At 40.0% G+C, this 16,820-nt stretch overlaps 1 protein-coding gene across 8 annotated transcripts in view; it reads right to left on the bottom strand.

Annotated features, from left to right (window-relative positions):
- The window catches only part of LOC127623667 (protein furry homolog-like), a 173,931-nt gene that overhangs the window by 33,394 nt on the left and 123,717 nt on the right, over window positions 1-16,820 (bottom strand). For all 8 annotated transcript variants that reach the window (XM_052098084.1, XM_052098085.1, XM_052098082.1 and 5 more), the window contains 21 exons: window positions 16,651-16,742; window positions 15,720-15,892; window positions 15,400-15,560; window positions 15,203-15,313; window positions 14,382-14,536; window positions 13,950-14,049; window positions 13,684-13,852; window positions 10,898-11,166; window positions 9,400-9,540; window positions 9,034-9,202; window positions 7,256-7,340; window positions 7,014-7,126; window positions 6,232-6,382; window positions 5,910-6,013; window positions 5,641-5,823; window positions 5,247-5,442; window positions 2,955-3,076; window positions 2,380-2,567; window positions 2,202-2,296; window positions 845-1,488; window positions 41-309 (listed from right to left, as the gene is read on the bottom strand). In XM_052098084.1, coding sequence (XP_051954044.1) covers window positions 41-309; window positions 845-1,488; window positions 2,202-2,296; window positions 2,380-2,567; window positions 2,955-3,076; window positions 5,247-5,442; window positions 5,641-5,823; window positions 5,910-6,013; window positions 6,232-6,382; window positions 7,014-7,126; window positions 7,256-7,340; window positions 9,034-9,202; window positions 9,400-9,540; window positions 10,898-11,166; window positions 13,684-13,852; window positions 13,950-14,049; window positions 14,382-14,536; window positions 15,203-15,313; window positions 15,400-15,560; window positions 15,720-15,892; window positions 16,651-16,742 — 3,690 coding nt within the window. The remainder of the gene's footprint in view (window positions 1-40; window positions 310-844; window positions 1,489-2,201; window positions 2,297-2,379; window positions 2,568-2,954; window positions 3,077-5,246; window positions 5,443-5,640; window positions 5,824-5,909; window positions 6,014-6,231; window positions 6,383-7,013; window positions 7,127-7,255; window positions 7,341-9,033; window positions 9,203-9,399; window positions 9,541-10,897; window positions 11,167-13,683; window positions 13,853-13,949; window positions 14,050-14,381; window positions 14,537-15,202; window positions 15,314-15,399; window positions 15,561-15,719; window positions 15,893-16,650; window positions 16,743-16,820) is intronic.

Genomic DNA, 16,820 nt, shown 5'->3' with positions numbered 1-16,820 from the left:
ATGTACAGTTACTCCAACTTAAAAAAGGGCATCATCTCACCTCAGCTAGGTAGATAACCAGGTTAAAGGTGATTTCGGAGAAGGAGTCGTGCAAATAGCGGCACACCACATTGATCCAATTGGTGCTGTCTCGCGAGTAGCTGTGCGTTGAGTACAGGCTCATCATGTGTGCTAGGTTGGCCAGCGTGGCTGACTTCTCCTCAGCACACACCTTGGCAATGCGGTAGGCGGTTTCCTTACAGAATGCAGTGGGGTTATCAAAGTGCTGGACCAAGTGCGGCAGCAGGCACAGGATATTCAAAGGGAAACCTAACAGGAAACGACATATGACAGAGGAGACAGAGAGAGTGTTTTTAAATCCTTAAATGAAAACAGCACCAAGCAATATTCATTGTATTTAAGTATGTTCTACTTAGACTGTTCAAAGAGACATGTCATATTAAAGGGACAGTTCACACAAAATGTTTAATTCTCTCATCATTAAATCACCCTCATGCCATCCCAGATGTGTATGGTTTTCTTTCTTCTGCTGAACACAAACAAAAAGATTTTTAGAAGAATACCTTAGCTCTGTTGATCCTCGAACTGCAACCAAATGGTGACCAGAATATAGATTTACAGTATAAAACACCTTAATTATTGATCTGTTTCTCACTTGCATTGTGAGGACCAACAGAGCTGAGATATTCTCCTAAAAACTTTGTTTATGTTCTGCAGAGAGAGAAAGTCATACATATCTGGGATGGCATGAGGGTGAATAAATGATGAGAGAATAAAACATTTTGGGTGTACTATCCCTTTAAGGATTTGAAATGATTCAACATTCCCAAAAACATAGGCACACCTGCTTGCTGTGAGGGGTCTATAAGTACATGTCGGGACACAGTGATGAGTTTACTGAGGAGGTGAATAGTAAGCTCCTGTGTTGCAGCTGATGTGAAGCCCTTCAGGAAGAGCGTCAGCAGGCCGGGAAAGTTGTACCACTTCAACTTGGCCTGCACTCTCTCCAGCTTTTCCCTGCTGTCGGCCTTCTCTAGGGGCATCTGGGCCAGCAGCCGGTTCAGCAGCCTGAGCGCCAACAAGTATTCAAACTCATAATCCGACTCTAGCAGTGATGTTGCGATCCAGAACACTGTTGCAAGCAGGTTGGTGGGGTCGGAAGGTGGCACCCCCTCACCAGACCCGGGTCCTCCTCCAGGTCCACTACCTCCTCCTCCTCCATCCCCACAAACACAACCCTCTCGTAATGATGATAAGCTCCGCGTGCGGGCTAAATTGCCGTGGCTGCCGCCCAAGCGGTCAGCCACATCGAGGGTATTGCTACGTCGCCGGTCTCCCAAACGTTCACCCATGAGACTGGCACGGAGGGAGTTGCTGCGAGCATGGCTGCAATTAATATGCAAGAAAACTCCACTCCTGAGATTCAGCTGACCAGTACTTTTCCTGTTGTTGGCAAACTTGGTGCCCTGCAGAGGGTCATGGGAGGCCCTACAGGAGATTGAGACAGAGGCTCAGTAAATTCTTTTGGGGAATTAAACAAGTAATCATCCATGTTAAGGGAATAAAACCTATTAGGAGTGTCTATTAAGAATGGGCTATATGACCAAAATCATGGTGTGAGCAATTTTAAAGGAATGTTCTAGGTTCAATACACGTTAAGCTCAATCAACAATTTTTGTAAAAAAGTTGTACATCACCACTCAAAACATTTTCAACTCATCCCTTGTTTATTTCAAAATTGCAGGTACAATAAAGTCATTACAACGGAAGCTTATCCAGCCCATAAACAAGGAACAAGTTTTATGGAAGTGAACAATATGCCACAAATGCTATTGATTGAGTTTAACCTGTACTGAACATGGAACATTCCTTTATCTCATGGCGACAATATATATCAAGATATAATTGAAACCCCAAAATATTTTATACATTACATAACCACGTTTTTATGTCTACTTTTAATATCTTAAGCTAAATACTTAAAATATGAATGGTAATTCGATTTTTACTCCCTGTTACAATCACCGAAGCTTTCTAAACATGAAGTGCTTGTTTGTGATAGTTTGGAGAGTATTCTATAGTTTACTGTTCAGTGTCAGATTTCAACCGACAAAATTCAACCATTGCACAGTATATATATTCATACCGCCCAGTGCTAATGTGTATTATATCTGTCCGTATTGTGTAAGCGTATATCTTACTGTGAGAGTGCTGTGAGCAGGTCGTAATTCTTCATCGTTTCAGCCAGAGTGTCTATCCCAGCCTCTAGTGTTAAAAGCAACTCGATAACGAAACCCTGAGAGGGAAAGATAAAATGTTTGATTGTGACTGTGGCAGTCCTGTCTGTACTTCTACAACAGTGGAATATTTCTAGCATACCTGAGCCTCCTCTCCTGGATCTCCCACAGTCTCGACCAGACGAGACAGCACATCTGATAAGGTGGAGGCTGCAAGGGGCTGTTTCAGCGCTCTGAATATCTGGAAAGAGCGACCGGCATAGTGCCGCGATGAGCAGGACAGAGCGGTCTGTAGAGCAACTTCACTTAACTCCTGCTCCAACTGATCTCCTGATCAAACAAACAGAAAGATGCATCAGAAGAGCCCATCAGAACCATATTTGAAAAAGATGAGAAAAATGAAGTGTTCCTTCATGTAATCCGTCATTCAGAAGCTGGTTGCTTAGATAATGCAGTGACTACAGATAGTATTAGGTTGAGTTTTTGCTTTAAAAAAAGCTAGAATGAGCGTAATGCAACTGAACAGAAGGCACGTTTATAGACACATCAACTTCTATACACAGTTGATAACGTACACACTCAAAATCTATAACCATCATAACTGGTCCATAATTTTAAAACTGACACTGATCCACTGCAAGTCAAAAGCTATATTCAGAACACAAAAACATGTTATGTGTGAACAAAACAGCATTTGCCATGTAAAACACCTCTTACCTGATGGTGTCTGTTTGAAGACATTGACAACATGACGGAGGAATACACTAAGCTGATCAGCACTCTTGATATTAGGGTTTTTAGGAGAGACGTCTTCATGGTTCCATAATGGACCCCGCTTTCTACAGGCCAACCAAACAGAGGAAGAGTAAGAGATAGAACGTGACACAACAGGAAACGTAAAACACAGAACAAAACAAGGCAAAGCAGACCCACACTGCTCCAATTATCTATTGAACAACCAGCTTTTATGAACACACACTGATCAAAAATCAAACATTGTGAAACACACAAAGATCAGCAAACACATGCAAGACAACAATACCATCTCCTGTTAGACATGGCTGCAGGCAGAGGAAAAAATACAATAACTTAAAAATAAAAACACTTTCAGTATTTATCTAGGGAAACTTGAATGAAACAATCATGTTTGGTATCTAAGCCACATACACACATTATTTAAAGGTAGGGCTTGAATTCATACAGTTTTCCCAGTCCAATCTCACAAGCTCTTGATTCTATTAAATTAATTTAGATATATTAGGGATTCCCTCAAATTTCCTTTTTTTTTGCATTCTGAGATGCTATTCTTCTCACCACAATTGTACAGAGCGGTTATCTGATTTGCCACAGTCTGGCCATTCTCTGCTGACCTCTCTCATCAACAAGATATTTCCATCCACAGAACTGCTGCTCACTGGATGTTTTTTTGCACCATTTTGAGTAAATCCTAGAGACTATGCTGCGTGAAAATCCCAGGAGATCAGCAGTTACAGAAATACTCAAACCAGCCTGTCGGGTCAGGAGCTTTAGTTAAAGTTCAAATCATCTATAAGAGTGGGGGAAAAATGTGATCACAGTGATTTGGACCGTGGCATGATTGTTGGTGCCAGATGGGCTGGTTTGAGTATTTCTGCTGATCTCCTGGGATTTTCATGCACAACAGTCTCTAGAATTTACTCTGAATGGTGCCAAAAACATAAAACATCCAGTGAGCGGCAGTTCTGTGGATGGAAATGCCTTGTTGATGAGAGAGGTCAGCAGAGAATGGCCAGACTAGTTTGAACGCCAATTCAATGCTCAGAATGCCATTCTGAGATGTGGGTTGGTGCTGTTTTGGTGGCACAATGGGGAACTACACAAAATTATGTAGGTAGTTTTAATGTTGTGGTTGATTGGTGTATATTTATTTATTTGGGTATATAAATATATATATTTATTATAAATCTATATTTTTACCCAGCCCTATTTAAAATATACAAAACATTCTACAAACTTTGCAAATGATCAACACTATTTGGAAGATTTCTGTGCCCTAATATGGACCTCAGTTAAACTAGCAGTCCTCGGTGTCTTCACCATTATTAATTATTTAGCTTACGGTTTTATCCAAAGCAAACAAGACTACACTTATTACTAGATTACCATAGTGAATTCCCACTCACTTTTCCAGATGTTCATGATTAAAAAAATTTTAAAATAATTTTATATAGATTGCATTCAAAAAGAGCAATTTGTAGCTGATGAAAAGTTGAGCTAGAAAAAAATAAATAAAAAAAAATAAATAAATATATATATATATATATATATATATATATGACTTAAGATTTTATTTATTTCCATGACTTTTCGATGACGATGCCAATTTTTTAAATTCACTGATATTTCCAGGTTTTTCATGACATGCTATTACCCTAAAGCAGGGGGCCTGAGTAGCTCAGCGAGTAAAGACGATGACTACCACCCCTTGAGTCGAGAGTTCGAATACAGGGCGTGCTGAGTGACCCCAGCCAGGTCTCCTAAGCAACCAAATTGGCCCGGCTGCTAGGGAGGGTATAGTCACATGGGGTAACACCTCCTCGTGGTCGCGATTAGTGGTTCTCGCTCTCAATGGGGCACGTGTTCAGTTGTGCGTGGATCATGGAGAGTAGCATGAGCCTACACATGTGCTCTGCGGTAATGCGCTCAACAAGCCACGTGATAAGATGTGCGGATTGACGGTCTCAGACATGGAGGCAACTGAGATTCATCCTCTGCCATCAGGATTGAGGCGAGTCACTACACCACCATGAGAACATTAGAGCGCATTGGGCATTCCAAATTGGGGAGAAAAAAATACAATATACCTAAAGCAACCTGGAGTTGGAACAGGCTCCAGCAATTACAAAACTCTGGAGTGAGGTTTCATTAAACAGGACTGCACGTTATTGCTTGGCATAGTGAGCACATTTAAAATGTAAAAGAAAAGCTGAAAAGAGCAATTTGTTGAACTTGCCAATAATGAACCCTCACCTTGAGCTGATGAACTCGATGAGATTTTTAACCTTCTCATCCTGTTCTGCAGACAGGTCCACCACATTTAGGAGGGTCGAGGGCAGGTGAGGCAGCGCTGAGCCACCCAGACTGATGCTAGATGATGTGGAGCAGGAGCTCAAGCCAGAGTCTGTCATTGGAGATGATTGGTGGTCTGACATCAGCTCTGTGACACCTAAGAGACAAAGAAATATACCAATACATTACCAGATATGTAATTTCTAGGACAATGACAATAAACAATAATCAACAGCTTTTTGTGACCGATACAATTCAATATGATTTCTATTTCAAATCTGTAGAGGCCCTTTTTGTTTAATTCCCTGTGAGGGAAAAAGACTATCCCTCAACTATCTTTTTGTCTTTCATGTACCTGTGAGGTTGAACTCTTGTAGAACAGGTTTCACTGTAAGAACCCTGGGCTCGTTCAGCTCACGGTTTCTCAGCAGTACAGATGCCAGTGACTGGACACTGCTGTTGGTTCCCTGGACGACCAGCAGGTGGAGCAGTAAGCGCTTGCAGTGCTCATAGACCTCTGGGTGCTGATGATCAAAACCTACATAAAAATACATTAGAAGAAATACTGTACAATATGGCATTTTCAAATGATGATGTTTAGATAGTGTACAAGTGAGTTGTTACCTAAAAAGATGGCATGCAGAAGCAGGTGAAGGTATGCACTCCATTCCACTTTGACCCCATGGTCTACAATGAGGTCAGTCAGCAAGATCACTGCAATGTTACACCTGTAAAGAATTAATGAGATGAGATGCATGCAGTGGTGAAAGATCAATGTGAAGGACTCAAATTAACTCAGAACCCTTGAAAGCAAACCTGTGAGTGAATGCAGAGAGCAGGGTACCTTTTCACAATTTTGGTCCAATTAAAGGGGTCTGAGTTTAGTTCTAAAAGAGGACTCAAGTGTGAAAAATTCCTAATTTAAATCACATTAAATATGCGTCACCTGTGCAGTGAGACTCCAGGTGTGGTGGTCTCAGGCAGATAATCGACCAGCGGTGACCAGCAGCCACCAGTGGGGGGAAAAGGGAGGGGCTCAGGTCGGTTATGGTCCATCACCTTCAGACGCCATTTAGCGTAGACTGGCATCGAGTCACCTACAGAGAAAAATAACAGGTTCGTATTTACATGCATGTAGTGAAAGACAAAAACAAATGATCTAAACTGGGTTGTTTTTGCAGGACTGTGTGTACAAGACCACATGAAATTGCTTGATGGGTGTGGCTTTCATTTCATTGTGTACTTATTTCCTAAAGACTTTTTACACTTTCGAGGTTTGGAACATGGATGTGAAGGATGTGAAAGGAAAACTAAACAGGCACAACATGTGACTTTCAGATGCAAAAGTGAAAGTGGAGATTTAGAGTAAAAAAAAAAAAAAAGCCTTTGATCGGTTTATCACCCACACCTATTATATCACATCTGAAGATATGTATTTAACCACAAGAGTCTTTTGGATTACTCTATGTTTCCTTTATGTGATTTTTGGAGCTACAAATGTCTGATCACCATTCACTTGCATTGTATGGACCTACAGAGCTGAGATATTCTTCAAAAATGCTGAATACAGAAAGTATCACACATCTGGGATGGCATGAGGGTAAGTAAATGATGAGAGAATTTTGATTTTTGGGTGAACTATCCCTTTAATGTAAATATTGAGTGTTGAGACAGAGTGTATTCGTGTGAATGGGATCATCAGTTGGTGTGTGATGTTAATGTACGTACTTTTCTCCTCCTCGTAGGATCCACCTGAGCTGCTGCTGTAACGAGATTCCAGTCGATGGTGCTGTCTGTTCAGATTATTGTTCAGACCACTGTAGATGTCCAAATGAGTGTAACTGCACGCACATACAGAAAGTGTATGTTTAATTTTGAAATGATACAAGTGCATGATTGAAACAAAATTAAGACTAAGTACCTGTGAGAGTTTGCGTTAAAGAAGAAAAAGTGTGTATCTGTGTACTAACTTGTCCTCCATGTTGGGATCTTTGAGTTTGCTGTCATGTTGTCCATCAGGTCCAGGGACCATAGTGTTACTACTGGATGTTGTTCCTGATGAGATGCAAACATTTAACACACTGACAGTCAAAATGCGATTGCAATGTGATTGTACAGTTGAAGTCAGAAGTTTACATACACCTTAGCTAAATACATTTAAACTTAGTTTTTCACAATTCCTGACATTTAATCGTAGAACACATTCCGTGTCTTAGGTCAGTTAGGATCAGTACTTTATTTTAAGAATGTGAAATGTCAGAATAATAGTAGGGAGAATTATTTATTTCAGCTTTTATTTCTTTCATCACATTCCAAGTGGGTCAGAAGTTCACATACACTTTGTTAGTATTTGGTAGAATTGCCTTTACATTGTTTAACTTGGGTTAAATGTTTTGGGTAACCTTCCACAAGCTTCTCACAATAATTTGCTGGAATTTTGGCCCATGCCTCCAGACAGAACTGGTGTAACGGAGTCAGGTTTGTAGGCTTCCTTGCTCGCACACGCTTTTTCAGTTCTGCCCACAAATTTTCAATCGGATTGAGGTCAGGGCTTTGTGATGGCCACTCCAATACCTTAACTTTGTTGTCCCTAAGCCATTTTGCCACAACTTTGGAGGTATGCTTGGGGTCATTGTCCAATTGGAAGAGCTTTAACTACCTGGCTGATGTCTTGAGATTTTGCTTCAATATAAACACATAATTTTCCTTCCTCATAATCCTATCTATTTTGTGATGTGCACCAGTCCCTCTTGCAGCAAAGCACCCCCACAACATGATTCTGCCACCCCCATGCTTCACTGTTAGGATGGTGTTCTTCGGCTTGCAATCCTCAACATTTTTGCTCCAAATATAACGATGGTCATTATGGCCAAACAATTCAAATTTAGTTTCATTACACCAGATGACATTTCTCCAAAAAGTAAGATCTTTGTCCCCATGTGCACTTGCAAACTGTACTCTGGCTTTTTATGGCAGTTTTGGAGCAGTTGCTTCTTCCTTGCTGAGCAGCCTTTCAGGTTATGTTGATATAGGACTCGTTTTACTGTGGATATAGATACTTGTCTACCTGATTCCTCCAGCATCTTCACAAGGTCCTTTGCTGTTGTTCTTGGATTGATTTGAACTTTTTGCACCAAACGAAGTACATCACAAGGAAAAAGAAGGTGTCTCTATCGAAGGTGGTATGATGGTTGCGTGGTTCCATGGTGTTTATACTTGCGTACTATTGTTTGTACAGATGAACGTGGTACCTTCAGGCATTTGGAAATTACTCCCAAGGATGAACCAGATTTCAGTTAGTGGTTAAAAATGTGTTTTAATGACTTCAATCTAAGTGCATGTAAACTTCTGACTTAACTGTATACAGTACCATTGGTGAAATGTCTCATTTATTTCTAATGTTTTGTAGGTTCATTGCATAGGTTCAGCTGTTTATTTCCCTGAAAAGAGTAAAAACCATTGGTCTGGGATGCTATCAAAAAATTGAAACAAAAATGTCTCACGCCATTGGGTTGAGCACATGTTGCCATGTCAGGCTGGTCATGACGCTCAAACCAAGCAATGTTTTGACAGCGCCCCAGAGACACAGTGTTTATACTTTTGCCAATGAATGCCTTACTTATGGTTGTCTCTGCATATTAGGCTGGACTATATGCAGAAAATAATTTGAATGCAAAACTGTACACATTTCACCTTTACTAATGGTAATGTTTAGAAACATATTGAGAGTGGTTAAAGGTATATAAACCTGATGTAACAGAGGGGATCTTGTAAGAGGAAGTGATGCGGTAGTAGGGTGGGTTATCCATGTGAGTAACAGCTGAGCATACAGGGTCTGTCAGCTCCAGCTCATACATTAACTCCTCCAGCAGCTGCATCGTCTTATCCCTGCCCAAATACACCACTACACGCTTCACCTGCAAGATATAATATGTAATATGAAAAATATTACATTAACTAAACTTTAAGAAACACAGCAGCATAGTTTTATCGAATATAGTTTTAAAGAATATATCAGCACTAATGCCAAATGATGTGACATAAAAACCTCAATTGCAGTCAACCTGCTAAGGCAATATATTTTGTCTGATTGAATGGGACAGGCGTCACTCACATAAGGCAGGAGACTTGGGTCACTATTGACTCCAGACATGCTTATGAGGAAATGCAGGATAATCTTGAGATTTTTGGGCCAGCTGTCAGCTAAAGTGGTCCAAACGTTCTCGATCTCTGACCATGCAAACTCATCTCCATACTGTAAAACAAACATCAACATTTACATAATGAAGACAAAGTAGGGTTTGTGTTTTAAATGTCTACATGTTCTTAATACCATTAGGGTTCCCACACATTCTGACCAATGAAGTTCTACTTTTTCAATTTTCCCATGGTTAATGACAACTACTATTATAGTATAAAAAATATTTTATAGAGTTTTCTGGGGTAGTTTTCCATTTGTATGTCAGGCACCCATCCTTGGAATTAATAGCTATTGTAAACTATTATATTAATGCTGTAATTAAAGGGATAGCTCACCCAAAAATTCAAATTCTCTCATTATTTACTCACCCTCATGAGATCTCAGGTGTGTATTACTTTATTTCTTTACCAGAACACATTTGACGAAATATAGAAAAATTTCTTTTAAATGCAAGTGTATGGCAATTTCTATTTTTAAGCTCCAAAAATTACAGACAGTCAGCATAAACATCATCCATATGACTCCAGTGGTTAAATTAACATTTTCTAAAGTGATACGATTGCTTTTGTTGCCAAAAAAAAATCTATATTTATGTACTTTTTAACTATAAATCAAATGCTTCAGGAGAGGGTGGAGTCCAAGCGGTCTCATTTGTGACGTATTCGCGTTGCCATACTGAGGTAATATCACTTTCTCCACTCAGTTGAGACATCCAGGATAAGCACACAAACGCACCATTGTGAGTAAAGAAACAGATAATAACAGATCTAAACCAAAACCAACCAAGCTACTGTACAGCGTTCCTCCTCACTTGTAAGCAGCACTACTCTTCCAGCAGTGACGCAAGTGTTTCAAATGCCAATGCGATGTCACACGTGCGTACCGCTGCCGACCAGTAGCATGATTTAGGGTTAAAAAAAGTACTTAAATATTTATATTTTTCGCACCAAAAGCAATCGTGTCGCTTTAGAAGACATTAATTTAACAGATGGTATTGTATGAAGTAGTTTATTTTTGGAGCTTTCTCATCTCCATTCAATTGCATTTTAAATACCAACTGATCATGCGGGTGAGTAAATAATGAGAGAATTAACATTTTTGGGTGAACTATTGCTTTTATAGCTATTATCAATTATTAAAACTTGTCTTGTCTCCAACAAGAAAAAAACAAAAAACCCTAGCATCTAACATATGAATATTGTGCAATATCTATCCAATTAAACATTTAAAGAGCAGAATAGAACTAGGACTATATTCATTATAGAAATATGTATTCACTACAGAAATGTCCATGGCTTTTGAGATTTAATCACTTTTCCAGGCATGGAAAGTACAATTGAAAAATGTTATGATATATTAGGATTTCATGCCAGTAGAAACCCTGTACCATAGACTGCATGGCTATGTTTACCTTGGCAGTTATGAACATGAGATTATTGAGAATCATAGTAGTGGCATGTGGTGAGCCCCAGCCCTCTCCTCTCAGCCAACGCCGGCTGTTCACCATCATCATCTCTCTCTCATGGGCATCCTCCTCATCCTCTGTGGTTGAAAGCTCCTCCTGATGGCGTGCTGAAGGCTTGAAGTCCACCAGCTCCACGTTGTTCATCCAGGGCAGGAGGTAATGCAGCATCATCTGCCGGCCACCAGGGTGCGCTGTCTGGATTCTCTGACTCACCTCTGTAATGAGAGTGTGTCATTTTACTCAAACACTGATGGAAATGTTATGGCTAAAATGGTATGCAATTCCAGAGATAGCATATATCAATGTTCCCATTCCTTTTTTACCTTGACCAATGAATTTCCATGACTTTTTCAGTTGTTTGAGATTGCTGGCTACGGATTTTTAATTCAATTGAGATTACACAAAAAAAATTGCAATTTCTAGCCGATTAAATATTTTAGAGCTGAGCACAGAGAGGAAATATTATATTCACAACCATCTAAGGTCATGTTGGTGAGGAATCACCATTGGCTAGTACATTTTGGTTTTTACTCACCAGACTTTTGATGACATGCAAGCATAACGAAAAGACATCAAGCAAACTGAGAAAGGGGGCCTCGCATACATATGACTTCACGCAATATTGAACATTCTATTTTATATTTACCTTGCCATTTTAATCCCATTTTATCTTTTTAAAAATGTATTTTTTTTTTAAATAGTATCAATTTATATGATGTCTTGAAATTGCATTTTTAATAATGATACAAGCTGTTGTCACTTTTTGAAATATCGCACAAATTTTTAACAAAAAATTCACAAGGTTGGAATCTAATAATGTAAATTAGGGCTGTGACTATTATGAAATTTAATTGACGGTTAATTGTCAAATAAATAATGGCAATTATGACTATTAATTACCTGTTTTGAAGGACTAATTGTCTGTTTTAGATCTTTCATAAATATGACATTTCTTTGCTTCATGCACACAACAAACTAATTTATACAAATTTAGCTTGGGACATATAATAAAATTAGGGTATTTGATTTCCTAATCAGGCTTCAAAAACATGAAATAACAATCAAATATAAAAATTATAATTTTTAAAATAATCAAAGTAATATTTTAATTATCAAAATGTATCTCTCTCTCTTTTTGTCATATTTAGTCTTGGTCAATATTACGTTTTACAGATAGAAGCAAGTTTTTTTGTACGTGGCTTGATCCATGCATCCTTCACAAGCACCCACAGATTCAGCCTTACTGAAGCACCCCAAGATCATCACCGATCCTCCACCAAATTTCACAGCGGGTGCGAGACACTGTGGCTTGAATGCCTCTTCAGTTCTATGTCTAACCTTTAGACGACCAAGTGGAATCGGGCAGATTCATCTTTGTGAAGGACGCATGAATCAAGCCACATACAAGGTTATCCTGGAAGAAAACTTGCTTCCTTCTCTGACATTGTTCCCCAACTATCAGAATATTTTTTTCCAGCAGGACAATGCTCCATGCCACACAGCCAGGTCAATCAAGGTGTGGATGGAGAATCAACGGATCAAGACCCTGTCATGGCCAGCCCAATCTCCAGACCTGCACCCCATTGAAAACCTCTGGAATGTGATCAAGAGGAAGATGGATGCTCACAAGCCATCAAACAAAGCCAAGCTGCTTGAATTTTTGCACCAGGAGTGGCATAAAGTCTGTTTCTTCTTTTTATCATTATATAATAAAATATTAAAAAATATTATGCAATAGTAAAATATTTCTGCCTTAAATTTCACACATTATTTTAAGGTTCTCCAATTAACTCACGAGCCCTAATTACTCGTGAATGAAGACGAGATTCTATTTCTTGCAATGTATCATCTCCACAGAAATAGAGTACATGGGCATCTCCTCTGTGTAACCGTGTGTCATCAACACTGCGTGAATGAACCCGCAATGACCACGGACATTTGCCATTTCACGGCCGTTTAGCCTGGAGCGCTTTGCGTTAACAATTAAATTAATACGTTTATAACTCGTTTATGTTTTCATGAGGACTTTGGCGTGAGCATCTGTAGATGGCGCGCACATCAGAGCACTTAAAAACTGGTTTATGCTCCGGTGACATCAACAGTGCGGTTCCGTGCGATGCTTGGAGTTCAAATGAATTAGACACAAATGCATTTCCTGTGCACTCATGAGACAGTGTGCAGGGGAAAACTATGTTGAATCCAGCTGAGAACAAAAGAGCAGCTAATAAAATGTGTAAAGGAGTCACAACAGCACCAGGAATTCCACAAACGAAGATATGCTTCAAGGACAGCTGACGTTGGATCCGACGCCTGTACTGAACTGTAATGGGCAACATAGCGCCTTTTGGTCCGCTTATACGTCTTTGGTCCATAATGTGTTCATATATCAATCAAACCGCACCAGAGTTCGTTTGGAAGCGGACCGAGACCCACTATTCAGGCGGTCTCAGTCCGCTTGTTTGGTGTGCACCAAGGTTCGGGTGACAGTGTACACGCTTATTCAAATGAGCCGCACTAACAGAACAATCACGCCAGAGTTCATTTTAATCTAACCAAAAGTGCTAAATCTACTCGCATATGCATGTGATTTACTTGGTATGTAGAGGGCTGATTCACTATAGGTATTTCTTTTCCAGGACTTTTTATAGGTTTTCCATGAATTGTTCTCCCCTGTGTGTGTGTGTGTGTGTGTGTGTGTGTGTGTGTGTGTGTGTGTGTGTGTGTGTGTGTACCTGAGAAGATGGGCAGGGTGAGTTCAGGGTAAGTCCGGGCCAGTTCTTCACTGAGCTGGTAGTAGGACACAGAGTACAGGTGAGGGAGGGGGGATGCTGGAGACAAGACCCCATCAGCACGCTGGATCTCCAGTTTATGGGCATAACGGAACAGTTTTGGCTCCAGTATCTAACATACAAACATATTTTGATGCAATTAAAATTGTATATCCATTAACAACCCTAATAAGAAGTGTGGAAACGCAAAACAAAGTTACTTTATTCACCTGTAGTAGCTGCATGGCGACCTCATAGATGTCTCTGGAAGAGTCTGCAGCCTTAAACAGGATGAGATTCAGCAGAACCACAGTGTCAAACTGATAATCCCTGCAAAAGAGAAAAAACACAGAATAAATCTATTCATATACTGTACATTTAAACCACCTGACTGACACAAATACAGTCACTTGCAGGTTTGCAGCCATTCATCACAGTAAAGGCTTATTCACATCAAGCCCATTTTTCAGTGTGAATGTTCCTTCCTTAAAAATATTAATCTTATGCATTGAACAGCAACAACACTGCCTACTGTACAGGGGCAAAATTGTATTTCATTTTATTTGTTACGGTCTTGATGTGAACAGACCTTTTGTAGACAGTATGTCTCGCAAATTCTTCACGAATTTGGTGTGAATAGGCCTTAACGTTGTGGTATGTACCTGTTGTGAAAGACGTTAGCGATGGCTCTGAAGCAGCCTGCGGCGACCCTGCGTGAGCCAGTGTAGCAGCGATCCACAGCCCAGAACATCAGATTGTTCTGATCGGGATTCAGCTCCAACAACAACATCACTGCCTCACAGCCCAATTGATGCACCTGAGCACACAAACATACATAAACATCACAGTTAATAAATCTCACCTCCTCTCTTTGAAATCGGTTTGCCAACCGGTTTTAAAATGTAAATATCGAATGAGATAAAAATGTATTCTTAGTCTTCATATAGCTCTGTATGCTGGTGACGGAGCAGCCCACAGAGACTACAAAATGTATGAAAATGTTCAAAATGAAGGAAAATCGCAGGTGCAGTTTATTGCGCAACCAAAAATTCAGATAACCAGCAATCATGTTATTTCTATATATGCTTAAAATTCCCTTATTTGGACAGCAAAATTTGATTGGAACATGAAGTAAACAATAAACATGGCTAGATCAAATAAATCACAGACAGTATGTAATGCAACTTTGTTTGGCAAGCCTCAAGGTACTTAATGGTACCTCTTTGTTTTAACATTGCACAAATCAATCAAACCACAAAAGGACCCAAAAGTGAAATCACACTCAGACCACCTCAGGAGGTAATCTGAGTACTGTTCAATTTTGAGCCCTTTTGGGGGTCTGAGATAATTTGGGTTCTTCACATATACACGTTATACCGCCCTAAGAGCGCTTGAACTGCTCAAACAAACTAGGTGTGAAAACACCCTAAGATTAATCATCGCATTCAGACCCCAGTGTGAAAACACCCTAAAGCGCTGTTACCTTACGGTCTTGAGAGTCTAGGATGTTGTCCAGCCACTTGTACAGATATCCATCAGAAGACAAACCGACGTTATCAGCCACCGGTCCACAACACAGCACCGCAGACATGGCCTGTGGAAACACATTATAATGCATATTCAGACTGTATGCAAGACCTGCTTTAGTGAAGTTTGAATGTGTGCAGTCTGTGCATGTACCTTAAGTGCGCAGTACTGGTGTCTGTTGATCTGCATGTTGCGGTCGCTGTATCTGTCCAGTGGTGTGAACATGATGCTGAAGGGTCCAGCCCAATGACTGAAGAGCATGAACAGACTGTGTCTCAGAGACTGCTGAGGGAAGATACTCCTCCTCTGATGCACTGGAAAACAAAAACAATCTTGAGATCAACTGTCTTAATGGAACTGTGTTCTAATACAGTCTAATACACAACGTAAAGTAGTGCCATTAGTGCTGCAGTAATTACACACTTCACCTTTAATGCTCAAAATCCAACCAAAAAGGCCTTGCATGCATGTACCTGGTACATTCTGTATGATGTTGGCCACCAGGGCACTGAAGTGACAGCGGATGTCTTTCAGTGTGTCTGAGTCTTTGTCGTTCTCTGCCTCCAGAAGCTGTCGGGTCAGATCCACATACTCCAGCAGAGTGCCATTTAGAGAATGGGACTCTCCGTCCAAGCCACCACTCGCACTGCACACAATGCACCAACACATTGCTACAGTTAAAACGTGTACAATTAACATTGGTCTGTGGGGGCATCTCTGCTCTGTCCACAAAGTTTGGTAACACTTTACAATAAGGTACTATACAATAGCATTATTAAATGCATTATGTATTATGAACTAACAATAAACTATTTTTTAAATCACTTACTAATCTTGGTTAAAGTTCATTTATAAGTATGCAATTATTCGTCAGTTCATTATACAACAACTAATTAAAAAAAATATTAGTATATTGTGGAGCGGAGGGGGGCGGGGCTGGGGCGGAATATCGCGCGCCCGGTCCCCAATTGGCCTGATGAGACGCGCGAGGGACAAAGGCGGCCGGTGACGATGGTTCGAGAGAGAGAGAATTACGGGCATGTCCGTCATGTGTGTGTTATGTTTATGCTTTTGGTTTAAGTTTTCATTAAATATTATTTATGTTGACAAGCCGGTTCTCGCCTCCTCCTTACCCATCCTGAACTGTGTTACATATATGTATAAATGTACTTTAACCAATAAATAAACATACTAAAACTATTGTTTATTGTTAGTTTTTGTTTACTATTGTGTATACAACCCCATTATAAATTGTAACCTCAAAGTTTCTTTAAAAAAATTAAAATAAAAAAAATCTTCATGACATGCATCAATATATTTGGAACGGTTTAGAATTTCTTTGTTCCAGTGTCAGTTCGAGCAGCTTGATTTTGACTGTGGGTTCCTTCAGTGTATGTGACTTACATCTGACTGATGACTCCAGAATCGGCCAGTAGCTCAAAAATCCGGACCAGCTGGACTCTGAGAACGTCACGACGCCGGCGTCGTTTCATGTTCTGCATGAACAAAAAATAAAAAACATGTGATTGTGAAGCTCGGTAAATGTCTTCTGAATAGATGGGCATAAATGCATG

This window comes from Xyrauchen texanus, chromosome 30 (assembly GCF_025860055.1).
Source record: "Xyrauchen texanus isolate HMW12.3.18 chromosome 30, RBS_HiC_50CHRs, whole genome shotgun sequence".
In the NCBI taxonomy this organism is placed as follows: Eukaryota; Metazoa; Chordata; class Actinopteri; order Cypriniformes; family Catostomidae; genus Xyrauchen; species Xyrauchen texanus.
Note: the sequence above shows the minus strand (reverse complement) of the source record. Positions and strands in the feature narration are given on the sequence as shown.